The following is a 15,318-nucleotide window of genomic DNA, read 5'->3' on the forward strand; positions in this document are numbered from 1 at the left end:
TAACCCGGAACCCGATAGGGCTAGCCCAAAAACCCGGTGGGCTGGCCCGATTGACATCCCTAGTCACAACATAAATAACATGTTAATTTTGTAACAAATAGAAAGATGGTGATATTATTAAAAACAGTACTTCAAATATCGTATTAAAGTTATTTATAAAATCAATAAAACACAGATTAATTTGAGCTACATAATCCACCCAATTTTCGCCAAGATGATCAATTATTAGCCAACTAACTACTTAGAACTACCATTTAAATATTCTAAACATAACATGATTATAATCAAAAATTGAATTAGCAAAGTTCATAATCATGAGCTAATTGCTAATTCATTTTACCCTTCAACTTAAAAAAAAAAAAAAAAGACTTTTCACAGAGATAAGTGGTTATAGGATGGAGATTAATCATCATAATCACCTTTTGTGTTTCACCTTTTGATTAGTATACTCCCACTTTAATTTCAATGATGAAAAAAAAAAAAAAAAGAGGGATATGACAAGAGATGGAGCCCTCCACTGAGAAAAATCACTGTATTTTATGATAGGGCACCAGCTTTTATATGATTATTTATCATCTCCTTAGATAATGAAGGTTGAACAGAATGCAATGGGTCCATTATTCTTCTATACTTTCTAAGCAATAGTTACATTGTCATTTTCTTGCACCACTGTCATATTCTGCGCTCACAAACAGGTACCAATATTTGTACATATATACTATCTCCTAAATAGGTAGGCCTCTCAAATATACTACTCCCTCCGTCCCAAATAAAATGTCCTATTTCTTTTCGGTATGAAAATTAAGAAATGTGTATAAAGTAGATAAAGTGGGTTGGTGAAAATTATTTAAATATTAAATATAGAGAGAGAGTGTATTGCCAAAAAAGGAAACAGAACATTTCGTTTGGGACGAAGGGAGTATATTTTTTTTCCTTCAATATATGTGAATATTATGTTTTTTTTATAATATTATAAATATATGATTATCAACAACAAATATAATATGAACAGCTAACATCTACTGTGGATGCATAATCTTAATTAATAAATAAATGCAACACTCTAATTCAAATATTATTTATTTATCTAAGATATTTTAATATGTTTGGGGGGGGGGGGGGGAAATAAAACCTTGTTACAATTTTCTTAAAACATATATATTCTCTCAAGAAGATTCTTTCACTTTAATTGTTGATATAATTATATGAAATGTAATTAAAAACTCATTCAGTAAATAATAATCTATAGATTAATTATCTGAACTTTGGATTAGTTCTATGTTTTAATTTTTTGTATATTATGGTATTATAGTTTTTTTTTTTTTTACTTGGGGGAGGGGGAGCGGTGGGGGTTTGCACCCAGACAGGAGATCACACCGTTTGATGTCCCATTGGGAACATTATGGTATTATAATTAATTAATCATCATAATATCGCCATTATTGGGTTTGGCTCATACATTATTTATCTTCAGGCAATGATTGGACTGCATGCAGCGACCTAATCCACTAGATTATATATCCTCAATATGTAATAATAAAGGATTTTGACATTGTTCTGAAACAATAATTGATTATAATAAAGTAGTGAGAGTCCCATAAAACTATAAGTATAATTGCATGTTTACAATTTTGTTATATTTATAGAATCTATTTAGACATTATCGCACCTACTTAATTCAACCTCTTCTTTTCTTTTATCATATTCATGACAAACAAATTCGCGAATATTATTGGTTAAGGAGAACTCTGAATATATATCCAAAATTCTAAATAATTATCACATGTAGTATATACTTTTTCTGGCACATTTCATTTCACATTCGTTAGATTAGAACAGTTGTCTTTAGGTGTTATAGTATCCAAATGAATGGATTTGTGATTAAAAATCATCAATCGATTATTACTTACATATGTTTATTAAGTTTGACTTTTTTAATACAAATTTTCTAGTACGTTTTGCCATAAAAGCATAATTAACTTATAATTCTTAGTTAGTGTTTGTGAATTTCCTTGTCATTCCACAAAGACAAACTATTAAAGAGAATTGACGGATTCTACTCAAATCCCCCTCCCCTCGAAAGAAAACGTTAGATACCTTTTTTGTTATAAAACTTACATTTATCGTGAAAATATGAGAACTGCAGTAAACATATAAAATTATACTAATAGTGAAGTTTATTGTATTCGAAAAAAAAAAAAAAACTTTCTCTTATTTAAGGATTCTAACTCATGTGCTCCATTTATCTGTAAAGATGATGCATCACTATTGAATGATTGAAAATGATTTTTCGTTTTCACTCTAAATAAGGGTTCTCATTTGAAGCTAGCTTATATGATGAGATGGAGAACATAACAAATTGTTTTAATAATCGTAATATTCATGCTAATTATTTGTTATACTAATTTGTCAAATTTTTATTGTTTTGTCCCCAATTTTCTCTTTCTTAGTTATTTTCAATATTGAGTTTGAGCCAACCCTCTAGTTGAAATAAAATTGTAAACTATTAATAATAAAAATTAATTTATTTTTGTAGAAGATATATAGAATGAGCTTTAGAACAAAATGTAGATTATGCTTTTAATGTATACCTACTATTGGATAAACAACTATTTTTATAGCAAATGATTGAGTTATAATCCTAAGTGCCGACTCGAGTTGGCACTTATTGGAGAAGGGCGGGCTGGCGCAGTGGCGTGGCTCAAGGGCGGCACTTAGCTTAGTGCCGAGATACGAAGGAGAGAAGGGAATTTGCGTGCATTTCACGCGCCCGAAAAAAAAAATCTGATTAATTAAATGAAAAGGAGTTGTTGGCTGGAGTAAGAAAGGATAGTTGGAAATCAATGTCTCCTTCAATTTTTCCTTTTTTTTAATATCTATATATACCCTTATTCTTCATATTTTCATTCATATTTGGTCTCGTTTTGGCCCGATTGAACCCTAGAAAATTAGTGTAATTTTTATTTTTATTATTATATTTTAATTAAGTATTTTATTTAATTTTAATTAATGTAATATTGAATTTTTTATTTTAATGAAATGTTGATTTTTAAATTAAAAGAGTAAAAATGAGATTAATTGGAAATGAAGATTTTAGAGTCACTTTAAGTGTTGATGCACTGGAGAGGGGTGGTGGCGCTAAGGTGGGGACCACCAATTAGCGCCACCCCTAAGCGACAAGGGCTGGAGATGTTCTTAGGAATCCATTTGAGCCCAAAAAATTGTACGGACTGCCCAAAAAATTTTGACTGGAAAACTACCGCTCTCAAACCCACATACAAGTACTTTGAGGTTCTTTATTTTAACAAGTTCCGCCCGATAATCCTTAGCTCCGTCACTAATTATTCTATGATTATTCATCCATATGAAAGTGAAGAATATTTATTAGTCTCGGTTTTGAACCTTCTGTCTCTTTTCTTTTTAATTTGAAATATAACAATATCCAACAAGTGCAAGGTAACAACATAATGTTAGAACACATAATTTCGCAAATCATAATTTGTACATAATTTGAAAATATTAGAAAATCTATTGGGCCATAGTGTCATCACTCCTAATCCTGTCATATATTTGGATTTTCGAAAAAACATACATATTGGTAAAATGTTAAGAATAATGCTAAATACACATAATATGTGCGCACATAATTGGATTTTTTTGTCATTTTACACATTTTTATAAATTAAGAAAATAATCAAATTTTAATTGAATTTGTAATTTACATATTTATCCTCTAGCGATAATTAAGGAAGGGACAACTCATTGAATGCTATATCTTTCCTTAATATTAAAATATTTTATTTCCTTAAATTGAAATAACCTATTATCTACATTCTAATTTATACAAATATTAATTTTTTAGACATTAATATATCATGAATTTTAACATATTATATATATAACTTCCGCTATATGTATCATTGAATGTTATTGACATTTATTAAGTATGAATACTATAATTGAGAAAAAATATCATAAGTTGACCACATTGCATTGATTAATTAAATAGTAAAATTGTATCATAATATAATATATTTTATGAATTAGTAAAATTAAAATAAAAAATATAAAGGAATTACTATAATTGTGAGAATAATGTGTCGATCGATTACGCAATGAAATCATAATATAGCCATATAAGGTATTATAATATGATTAATTGGTGAACTTGAAATAATAAAAATATAAATTAAAAATGAATGAATGACTATAATGGTGAAAATAATGTCATACATATATTTAAAAACTCGAATAATGTCATACGCTGACACATCGATCGATTACTAAATCAAATTATACTATAGGACATTATATTAAAATAAATTAGTGACCTTGAAAAAAAAATAGGAAGGGATAGCTAAAATATTTAGAATAATATCATATGTTAACTACTTTCTTTGATTATTTCATAAAACTATATGTTAATAAGTAAATAAGAAGTAACAAATTAGTGAACATAAAATTTATTAAACATAAATGTATGACTATAGTTGTGGGAATAATGTCATACGTTGAGCACATCAATCGATAACTCAATAAAAATATACTATAGGACAATATATTATAATAAATTAGTTAACTCGAAAATAACAAATTAAAAAAAATTTAAAATAAATATAATTATGAAATAATATCTTACGTTGAGAACATGGATCAATTACTTAATAAAATTATACCATAATAAATTTAATGAACTCAAAATTTAAAATATAACATATGAAGGAATCACTATAGTTTTGTAAATAAATTAATAAAAATAACAAAAATAAAAAATAAAACACAAATGAAAAAGAAAATGGAAAGGAAAAACAAAGCAAAAAGTGTACTATTGTACTGTAGTACACTAGTACGCCATCCGTGCGATGCACGACTAACATAACAACAACCGACATATTTAAATGAATAAGTATAAATATTAAATAAAATAAAAAATATAAATAAATGCAAATTATGTTTTAAAATAAATAAAATAATTCATATAATGAAAATTAACATTACACGTACATTATCATCATCATCATCATCATTATTATTATTATTATTATTATTATTATTATTATTATTATTATTATTATTATTAAACTGCGATTTTCTATAAAAAGAAAAGAAAAAACCTAAAAAAAAACCATTGAAAGCACAAGAAAAGCAGACTAAGGGTCGAGCCTCATTAAAATCTTCTTACGGAAAATCCAAAGGGAAAAACCGTAAAAAGGAAAAAGAGTACTCGTCTACATGACGAAAAAGAAAGAAGGAAAGAGCAGAAGAGAAAGTTTCCGGAATTCCGGCCTAACCATCGTCCCCAAACAATCCCGGCTCTCACCCTACAAAAACAAAAACCCAAACAGCTCGGAAGGCAAAAAGGCCGGTGAGACATCGTCGCCAAAAGTCTGCCAACCTCAAACGAGCCTAAACCAAAAGAAGGGAAGCTACACGGCCGGTTATACGTCGTCGCCGTAAGCACCCCCACAACCCACAACCCAACCAAACCCCACGAAGAAACGTAAACCACAAGAAAGCAGAAAGGGTAGCTACCCGGCCGGTTATACGCCATCGCCGTAAGCACCCCACCGCCGAAAAACCAAGCCAAAGGAAGTCGGCTCAACCCAACTAAACTCCACGAAGGATTAACAAACTAGAGGCAAAAGTTTCGGCCGGTGAGAAGCCGTCGCCAGAAACTAACCATCCTCAAACGCACAAACCGAAGAGACGTAAACCACAAGTAAGCAGCAAGGGTAGCTACACGGCCGGTTATATGCCGTTGCCGCAAACACCCCCACTGCCTAATAATAATAATAATAATAATTATTATTATTATTATTATACGTCATAATAAATAAATAAATATTTTCGTACACAAACATAAATAAAAAGTTGTAAGAAGAGAGAAAATAAAATATATTAAATTTTTCATAATTTATTCATTTTAAATTCATTTTGATGATTTTTTATATCTTATTAAATAATTTGTCACAAACTTAAATTTAAGATGCATATTCTTCATTAACCAAATTTGATGATCTTTAGAAAAGAATTAAATTATATAAAAAAATAGAGATAAAAATAGATTTATATAAATGGGAGAAGAGAAAGAAAAAAATAGAGAAAAATTGGAGGAAAAAAAAACTCTTATTTTATATATATTATATAGATTATATAGTTTGTACAATTAAATATTGGAAGAATATTGTGACATTGCTTAAAGGATATTTTTTAAAAATAAATCGTAGTATTATCTCATCCATGAATTTTATTGTTTAAAACAAATATTAGTAGATAGGATAATGATTAATGAAAATATTTGTATTTTAAATAAAAGAATTAATAAAATCGTTTAACATCATTTCTAAAACAAAGTGGTATCTTGATTAGTGGCCATGCATATCAATATTTTGTTTCCAAAATTGTGTTGCAGTAATAAAAGGAAAAAAAAAATCTTTAGAAATTTTCCAATATAAATTAAGGGTAATTTAGTAACAAAAATAATTTAAATTAGGTAATAAATTTTCAAGGGCATTATGTGTGCACATATTATGTGTGTTTAGCAATACTCAAATGTTAATTGTGACTATGATATATTTTTTATTGTGATTGGAAATTTGCAAGTTTGTACAAATAAATTGACCTCTATAAAAAGAAGTTATTGGGCACGAGGACATAAATTAATTGACCGATCCTTCCCAAATAGATTGGGTGAACTAATCTTTATTCGAACCTAGTAATACCTTATGCGGTTATGTTTGGACGACAATGGTCAACTAATAATTTTTTTACTCTTTCTCTCAATTTTTTTTATTCTTATTACACTAAGAAAAAAACTACTATAATTTATTTTCTTACATAAGATACGAACGATTGCTTTCCGTTTATAATTATTTTAAAATAATTTTAGTGTATTTTTTTATGGATTTAGAGTTAATAGTATCATATGTTCCCATTTTTTCTTTCATAAAATGTTTTCAATTTTCACTTTTTATTCGGAAACCCCAAAATTTCAGTATTTTTTTTATATAATATTATGCTATACGAATTCCGACGAATTAAATAATCTTATAATTGAACATTTTATGAAAAACGAAGTTTGAAACTTTTTAATAGAATATAAAAGTTTGAGATATTTTAAAAAATACGCTAGAATTTGAATACACAAAATATCACTAACCCCTAATTTATCGGAAATATTTTTAAGAATATAAAGAAATTTTAAAAAATGCAAAGATGGTTGAAACGTCCACATAAGATTTTTAACCCGAAGATGCGTTGACGTAAAACAAGAGGAGAGTGGCGGTAGTGAGACATGAATTGGAAATAGTGATTCCGCATGACTATTAACAGAAGGCGACGAGAATAATTTTATTGAGAGGGGAATATATCGTATTGTAATAATAAATGATAAATATTCGACACCACTTCCGCTCTTCTCACTTAACACCGGAGGCGCACCGTAGCATAGAACTCCGCGCTGATCTAATTTGCACAGATCCACCTGCATTTGCGCAAGTTAGCCCCCACCACCCCCTGAATCACCAAAATCACCATAATCATCTTCTTCTACTTCCAGCTCTGTTAAAAAGCAGCAACTTCAACAGTAGTTGTGATAGCTGTTGCTGTATAATAATTGGGTTGGTGCTAACTTCTGCTTCTTTTTATAATCTAGAGTATTTCTCTACAGTACCTAATTTTTGCTGGTCCAGGTCCATTTTTCTCCCTTTTCTTTAAATTAAAGAAATTAAACAACAAAACCCAAAAACAAAGTTTGTTTTCATTCGCGGGGTTGGTAGTTGTGTGTCCAATTGCGTTGAATTTAGTTTCTTTCTCTAGCTTCAGATCTGTTAGCGGCAGAGAGAGAGAGAGAGAGGGAGAAATGGGGATGTAGAAATGGTGGTGCGTAGTATCTTTTTGGCTTCTCTTTTAACAACACAAGTAAAGGAGACAGCGAGAGAAGGAGCGAGGAAGCTGCTTCGCTTTTTTCCTTTTTAGCTGTGAAAGCTAATTCCGTACCTTGCTTCTTCTTCAGAAAGTGTAAAGCTGAAGCCTTTAGCATTTTAATTTGCCTTTCTCCTTTGCTCTGGAGTGGTGGTGGTGGAAATATTTCTTTGGAAGGGAAAGCATTTAATCAGTGGTGAAAATGATGACTGCTGCATTTGGGAGTAATTCCATCAGTTTTCATACAAGCAATACTTGTAATACTCTGCTCAAAGAACTTCAGGTCTCTCTCTCTCTCTCTCTCTCTCTCTCTCTCTCTCTCTCTCTCTCTCTCTCTCTCTCTCATGGCGTTGAAAATGTTGAATTTTGACAACTTAGCAACCTAAGTGCAATTTCCCTTTTTGGTTCTCTTGAGCAGGTTTTCATATTGTTTGGGGGAGAAATGGTACTTGTTATAATTTTTTCCATGATTTCTGTTAAAACCTTTTTACTTTGTTTTTATTTTTATTTTTATTTTTTTCCTTTTGGTAAACTTTATTGGATAAGGGTGGAAGTCTATGTATGTATTATCATGTGTAGATATGTAATTTATTACTTCATCAATTTCTCAATAATCCTTTTTTCCCCCTTCCAAGTTTTATCTTGAGATTTTTCCTCTCCAGTAAGACTTTGGTTTGTTACTTGTACACTATCTCAAGAAGCCAATACCTTGGTTCTACCCTGAACAAAGATTAATGTTTGATAGATAGTTTCTCTGTTAAAATTTAGAATTTGTAAACTATATGATGATATAGGTATAAACACGATTTCTTTGCATTGTGGTTGAAAATCATGTCTAATCTGCTCCTGTACATAACCTGAGTTTTCTTATAATACGAAGGATGAATTTAATATACACAATTTTCTAGTTTCCTTAGGTAAGACTGTAATAATGGAGTGTGATGTAGTTGGTGGTTTTGTTATTGTTGTGATGAACAGCAATTGTGGACTGAAATTGGGGAGACTCAAGCTGATAAAGACCGCATGTTAATGGAGCTGGAGAGAGAGTGTTTGGAGATCTACAGAAGAAAGGTTGATGAGGCCACAAATGCTAAGGCATGCCTTCATCAATCTATTGCTTCCATGGAAGCTGAGGTTGCAATGCTTATTGCAGCTCTTGGAGAAATCAACATTAATTTGCCGGTAATGAACTTTAAACAATCAGCACTGCCATTTTGCATACTTTTATTTTTTAATCATTCTTCCATCTCTTCCTTCTACTGGAGTATTATGGAATATGTCATGCAATGCATAATATAGCCTTTCTTTTTCACTTCCATATTTGGCAAAGCCGTAGTGATGGTTTGAAGCACATGATTATGAGTGAAGTGAGACTATGCACTCAATTCTTGTCTAATGGTGTCACAGCAACATAAAGCAATACAATTCAAAGATTTGCAGAGCTTTGGGAATTGTCTTACTGGTTTTTGCCTTTTAGACACAAATTCACTCCACCCTTGATTCTGCACTCGTGGCTTAAGCTTAACGTAAAAAAATTATGGTGTATTGAGTTACAGTGCATCTGCAATAATCTTAAACTCTATTCTGTCCTTGTTATACTATCTGTGCTATCTAGGCTATATGTTTCAGCTCCTTGTGCATTCTTGAAATTATGCATCAAGAGGCCAAAGTTAGAAGTATTCATTAATCATTATTGTTGATATCAACTAGACTTCCATCATAAATATTTGATTGGCAACAGGTGCAGTCTGACAAGAAAGCCAAGTCCTTGAAAGGGCAACTAGCCTCAGTCAGACCATTAGTGGAAGATCTAAAACTTAAGAAGGAGGAAAGAATGAAGCAATTTGCAGATATCAAGTCACAAATTGAGAAGATTACTGGCGAGATTTCCGGTTATGGCAGTTCCATGAGCGTCTTGACTCTGGAAGAACAAGACTTATCAGTGAGAAAACTCACGGAACATCAATCAAAACTTCGTGCTCTTAAGAAGGAGAAGGTACGTGAAATCTATAATACTCCCTCCGTCCCACTTCAATTGGCACACTTACCTTTTTTGTTTGTCCCACTTGAATTGGCACTTTCCAAAAATAGCATGTGGTCCCTACCTTCTCTACACACATTAATCAAATGGTCACCACCCACTTTACACACCCAACCCTTTATTCTTAATCTCCGTGCCCAAAGTAAAAGTGTCAATTGAAGTGGGACGGAGTGAGTATAAAAGAGCAGTTTTTTTTTACCTCCAAATTTTCTCTCTCCTCTCACTTTTTCCCTCCAATTTTTTTTTCTATTAATTCTTTTCAAACAATCGTTAATTATTACTATTATACAATACTCATTAAATTTAATATCATACTCATTAAGTTGATAATATTGTTATTATACACTATTTTAAATCAAATAATAATATTTAAACTAACATAATTTTTTTGTTACCAATTAATCTCTCATAAATAATGACATTTTGACATTTTTACTTAATTTAGAAATTTAAAAATAAATAATATATCGTAACCCGTGCATTGCACGGGAGGGGGCGTACTAGAAGTGTATTAAACATGAAAACATCATGCAAAACGTATGTTCTGTGTAGTGCATCCTACCAGTCATTAAACAACTGCTTTCACTTAAGGATACTGTAGAAGTCCCAAATTGATTTGAACTCTGGTTCTAAAACTACTCTTCTTATTCTTCTTCTTCTTGGCAGTCTGAGCGCCTCCAGAAAGTCATGGATTATGCGAACGAAGTGCATACTTTGTGCGGTGTCCTTAATATAGATTTTGGCCAAACTGTTAGTGATATCCACCCAAGCTTGCATGAATCAAGTATGGGGCTTGTCACGAATATCAGCGACAGCACGTTGGAGGGGCTTGATCAGGCTGTCCTTAAGTTGAAAACTGAGAAAAAGTTCCGGCTTCAAAAGGTATTTGAACTCTGGTAATCTTTTGTCTGAATGTTTCATTCTCTTGCTCATTGAGAACTATGCTTGCTGCAGTTGAAAGATGTCACCGGGTCTCTCTTTGAACTATGGAACTTGATGGACACATCTAAAGAAGAAAAGGCTAGCTTCTTGAGAATTACTTCAGTCCTTGGTTTGTCAGAATCAGAAATTGTGCAACCAGGCGCTCTTTCGCCAGAGACAGTTCAGCAGGTACAGGAGCAGTATGAACTGCCCAACTGTGCTGCTTCTTTCCAGAAACGCGAGTTGATTATTTGTAATGTCATCTCTGACAGGTTTCAGCAGAGGTTGAGAGGCTCACAAAACTAAAAACAAGTAGGTTGAAGGAACTTGTGCTGAAGAAGAGGTCGGAATTGGAAGATATGTGCTGTAAAATTCATATTCAACCAGATCAAAGCACAGCTGCTGAGAAAACCAGTGCTTTGATTGATTCGGGTGATTAATCTGTTTCAATAAGTACTTCCTCTCTCTCTATGTCTACAGTCTTGTTGATTCTTAGTGAAGTTAGACGTTGGAACTCGATCATACTGCAGGCTTGGTGGATCCGTGTGAGCTCTTAGCTAACATCGAGGCACAAATATGTAAAGTCAAAGATGAAGCTTTTAGCCGCAAAGAAATAATGGAAAGGATAGACCGGTGGCTTGCTGCATGTGATGAGGAAAAGTGGCTTGAAGATTATAACCTCGTAAGCTATCAAATCATGTTCAGGATATGCAAGTTAGATATCAGAGTTCCATAACTAGCAATTTATAAAAATAATTAATTGATCATTCAGGATCACAATCGTTACAGTGCTGGAAGAGGTGCACATATAAATCTTAAGCGTGCAGAGCGAGCCAGGATCATGATAAATAAGATTCCAGGTACTTTTTTGGTTGCACTACTGATATCTTTCCTTAGCTGAGTTGATTGTATTTCTGGAGTTAACGAGACAAAATTTGCAGCTATGGTTGATAATCTAATTAGCAAAACTCTTGCATGGGAGGAGGAGAAACAGAAACTGTTTCTTTATGATGGAGTGAGTGATTTAAAAATCTTTCAAGGTGTTTCATGTTTTTGAATACTTTGCTAATTGCATTCTACCTGTGATATGCAGGTGCGTTTGGTGTCAATTCTGGAGGACTACAAACAAGCCAGGCGACTCAAGGAAGAGGAGAAGAAGCGAGCTCGGGTAATTCAAATTTGATTATCTTTGTGAAATTCTTTGTTGATAACATGGTTATGAAATAAAACAACATATTGCCTTTATTGAAGATCAATAACATATTGCCTTTCTTGAAGATTAAGCCTTTTGCCTATTTTTTGCATCTCTTTCAGTCAACTACCTTTTATCCCTAGTATCTTCTTTCTTCTGCAGTTTTTTTGTGCTCACAATCTCATAAATCCAATTTTTTACTCAAATATTATTCATCATAAAAAAATCAAATCTTGTGGAAAACAGCTCAAACACTCACCCTACATTACACAGCGTAAGGAAAACAATCGAGAGATCTTTTCAATGGTTCTCATGTTTTGCCGTTTCTTCCTTTTTCTAAATTCAGGATCAGAAGAAACTGCAAGATATGCTCCTTACTGAGAAAGAATCTATATATGGGTCTAAGCCAAGTCCCAGGAGAAGCAGCAGCTTCAGGAATCAAAATGGATATCGAGCATATGGAAATGGATCGGTGACACCCTCACCCCGTCGCAACTCAGTTGGCGGTGCGACTCCTGAGCTCCTCACACCACGGTCTTATTCTGGACGCCATAATGGTTATTTCAAGGAAATGAGAAGGCTCTCTACTGCTCCTTTGAACTTTGTTGCTATACCCAAAGAAGATACCATGTCTTTCTCCTCGATTGGCGGCTCAGAGCCTGAGTCCCCTCCTCAAGTTTGAAGTAAGGTTTTTTGCAGTGCGTTTCATTAGTTTATGAGTTTCTACTATACCCATGACATTTCATTTTGAAAAAGATTGACCTTGTGGCTCATCAGCTGTCTCATTTGAGTTTAATTTACTTATGCAGTGCCGCTGAAAGGATCCGATAGAGGCTTGTGAATATAGGTGATGTACACTATGGTGACCAAGGCCAGCGTTTTAGCAGGACAAACAGCTGCCATGCATATTTAACTTGCTTCTTGCTGATTTATTGGCGTATGTATGAGGTGGAGATGCTAGTATAGAGTTGTTTATTCATAGTCAATAGCTAATTGCAAATAGAGTTATCGACGTTGCTTGTATATAGGCTTGCTGTTGTTGCTGGGATTTGACGTAGCTGCTTCCTTTTGTTTGTTGCCGTTTCAGAGAGATTTTTAAGAGTATTCGGTTCATAAAGATGTTTGCATTTCAGAAAATGGGATCTTTTACATCGTTACTTTTAAACTGAATATGGATGGGATGCACCTTTTTGAGGTCTCATATTATCCATGGTTCTAAACTGCAAATTGGTCACTCAAAAAATATCAAAGTTTCTGATTCTTTATTGAGACCCATTGGTTGAGTGATGATAAAGTCGGCTTCATCACTTCCCCGCTGCTGCTTCAGATGGAGTCCGGGTACTCATCTGGTCGACTGCGTGCACTCTATCCTGAAGTTCTTCCCATATCGCCTTGTAAACCATCCTCTGCCTATTAACTGCAGATTGCCCCTCAAAAGCTGAAGAGATCACCTCTATGCTGCAAATATTAGTCCAATACATTAAACTTTTACCGACCAAATGATAGGTCTAGATATGCACCTACAACAAGAAGCCTCACCTCACATGGCGACCATCACCATAAGCATCCTTAACAACAACTGAGTCTGCACTTAAATGCTCCTTGATCTAATACCACAAATTTTTAACAATGTTCAGATAATCAAACCTCATGCTAAGAATACAACAGCAACTCAAAGCATAAGTGCATAATCAAAAGGCAATCTCTTGCTGGCAACCAACAATGGCATTTAACAAGCAATGGACATTCAGCATGTATAACTGTCTAGGATTCTTGAGAGCTGGCAGCTTTAATCCTCAAAAACAAATCTCTTATTGTAAATTTTATTAGAGAATAAATTAGACAATGCCTACTCATTCCAAGCTCAACTTCAGGCCAATTTATATCAAAATTGCGTCCTCAAAACATCCAAAGACTTTAACAGCTTTCAACCGAGTTCAAAAGCCAATTCCTCCAAATAATCATCAATACGTTATAATTTATGATCATTTGTATTCAGAAAACTCATATGATGCATTTTTTCGAATAAGGATTAAGGAAATGCAACGCAGTGTTATTCGCCATATATTTTCCCACAAATCGGCACACAAGTTCACCCCATCTGCTATTGTTCCAGAATCTCTTCTCGTAAGAGATGTAGTGCTTCAAAACCGACTAAAGCATATTACGACCTCAGAGCTTATCATCTACCTTAAAGAAAATCATTAATCTCTCTTCATTCTCAAGTTTGCCTCTTTTCAACTAAAAACGGAAGCTGGTTCCCTTAATCAAATAGTGTCTTATAGCTCTAAGAAAACGTAAACAAATCATCAGCAGAACTTTGTAGTTACTCCAGCAAAGTCTAATGAGTGGAATTTGGTGCAATCTATCCTACAGCAGATATGCTCCAACCAGGTGCAGTTGTCCACTCTCCAAAAACACTACAGTCACTGGGTGCATCGATGGGAGCATTTCCAATCAATTATAAATGCAATTGATCAAATTATGTTTCCCAAGGTAAAAATTGAGTTGTTCAAAGACACAATTGAGCTCACAGTCCAACCACCGACACCACAATTTCATAGAATAATAGGACTGAATACCCTAACCAATCAATCGGACAAATTTGATCTAAACTTAACCCCCAAACGAAAGAAATAATCAGGTAGGTATATTAAAGAAACGCACCTTCTTCTCCATTGTTTCCATCAAAGGAGATTCGATGGGGGCGGAACTTTCGGTGGCTCGGATGCAGAAATCCCGCCTAATTGCGAAAGCAGAAGAGGAACGAGGAAGCCTCCGAGTAAGTAACGAGCGACTGCTTGAAAGGTTGCGGGTTGTAGCCGACGTTGACATGATCAGCAGCGAGGGCGTTCGGCATAGAAAGGAGCGGCTGCCGGAGAGACATAGAGCCGCGACGTTAGGGCGGAAAAGCAGAGACTTGGCCGCCATGTTTTGGATGCTTTTTGTATATAGTGGTGGTCAGGGCTTCGTCACTTCCCTCCTCATATTATATCTCTATTCATCATAACAAATTTGGAAAAAACAAGCACACACATATATACACCATCTTATAGGGCTAATTATACTTTACAATTTACATACCAGTCTTTTGACTTAACTAGCACACCCATCCGTGTCGTCGCACGGCGAGCGTTATTTTTTAATAATATTTTAAATAAATAAATATAAAAAATAAGATATTGTATCGATATAAATATAAATAAAACTAAGTTATACTAATTAAATGTAAAAAAAAATT

The 15,318-nt window shown here is 33.2% G+C and overlaps 2 protein-coding genes across 4 annotated transcripts; one reads left to right on the forward strand and one right to left on the reverse strand.

The window, feature by feature from the left end:
• The first annotated feature begins 7,251 nt into the window (after window positions 1–7,251).
• Window positions 7,252–13,214, forward strand: LOC130993255 (65-kDa microtubule-associated protein 6-like). 3 transcript variants are annotated; one of them, XM_057918077.1, is made up of 13 exons: window positions 7,252–7,619; window positions 7,819–8,206; window positions 8,902–9,105; window positions 9,665–9,919; window positions 10,631–10,846; window positions 10,919–11,074; window positions 11,158–11,317; window positions 11,416–11,567; window positions 11,658–11,745; window positions 11,827–11,900; window positions 11,979–12,053; window positions 12,424–12,760; window positions 12,887–13,214. In XM_057918077.1, the coding sequence occupies exons 2-12, from the start codon at window positions 8,126–8,128 to the stop codon at window positions 12,757–12,759; spliced, it is 1,797 nt and encodes a 598-aa protein (XP_057774060.1). In that variant the 5' UTR covers window positions 7,252–7,619; window positions 7,819–8,125; the 3' UTR covers window position 12,760; window positions 12,887–13,214. The 3 variants fall into 3 exon arrangements, with proteins under 3 accessions (XP_057774060.1, XP_057774061.1, XP_057774062.1); XM_057918078.1 differs by having other exon boundaries at window positions 7,252–8,206; window positions 9,671–9,919; XM_057918079.1 differs by lacking the exon at window positions 7,819–8,206.
• LOC130993256 (protein BOLA4, chloroplastic/mitochondrial-like) lies at window positions 13,187–15,150 on the reverse strand. Its single transcript, XM_057918080.1, has 3 exons — window positions 14,745–15,150; window positions 13,617–13,684; window positions 13,187–13,535 (listed from the first exon to the last, which is right to left on the reverse strand). Exons 1-3 carry the CDS (start codon window positions 15,006–15,008, stop codon window positions 13,382–13,384), a joined length of 486 nt encoding a protein of 161 aa, XP_057774063.1. The 5' UTR covers window positions 15,009–15,150; the 3' UTR covers window positions 13,187–13,381.
• Between the last annotated feature and the right edge of the window lie 168 nt (window positions 15,151–15,318).

Source organism: Salvia miltiorrhiza, chromosome 7, assembly GCF_028751815.1.
Source record: "Salvia miltiorrhiza cultivar Shanhuang (shh) chromosome 7, IMPLAD_Smil_shh, whole genome shotgun sequence".
Classification (NCBI taxonomy): domain Eukaryota; kingdom Viridiplantae; phylum Streptophyta; class Magnoliopsida; order Lamiales; family Lamiaceae; genus Salvia; species Salvia miltiorrhiza.

Excerpts from the sequence above, each read along its gene's own strand:
- LOC130993255 (XM_057918077.1), top strand. The coding sequence starts at position 8,126 with ATGATGACTGCTGCATTTGGGAGTAATTCCATCAGTTTTCATACAAGC. Across the intron at positions 9,920-10,630 it reads GTGCTCTTAAGAAGGAGAAG|TCTGAGCGCCTCCAGAAAGT; the intron begins GTACGTGAAATC and ends TCTTCTTGGCAG. Across the intron at positions 11,746-11,826 it reads CATGATAAATAAGATTCCAG|CTATGGTTGATAATCTAATT; the intron begins GTACTTTTTTGG and ends CAAAATTTGCAG.
- LOC130993256 (XM_057918080.1), bottom strand. The coding sequence starts at position 15,008 with ATGGCGGCCAAGTCTCTGCTTTTCCGCCCTAACGTCGCGGCTCTATGT. Across the intron at positions 13,685-14,744 it reads TGGAAACAATGGAGAAGAAG|ATCAAGGAGCATTTAAGTGC; the intron begins GTGCGTTTCTTT and ends TTGTGGTATTAG. Across the intron at positions 13,536-13,616 it reads GGTGATGGTCGCCATGTGAG|CATAGAGGTGATCTCTTCAG; the intron begins GTGAGGCTTCTT and ends TAATATTTGCAG.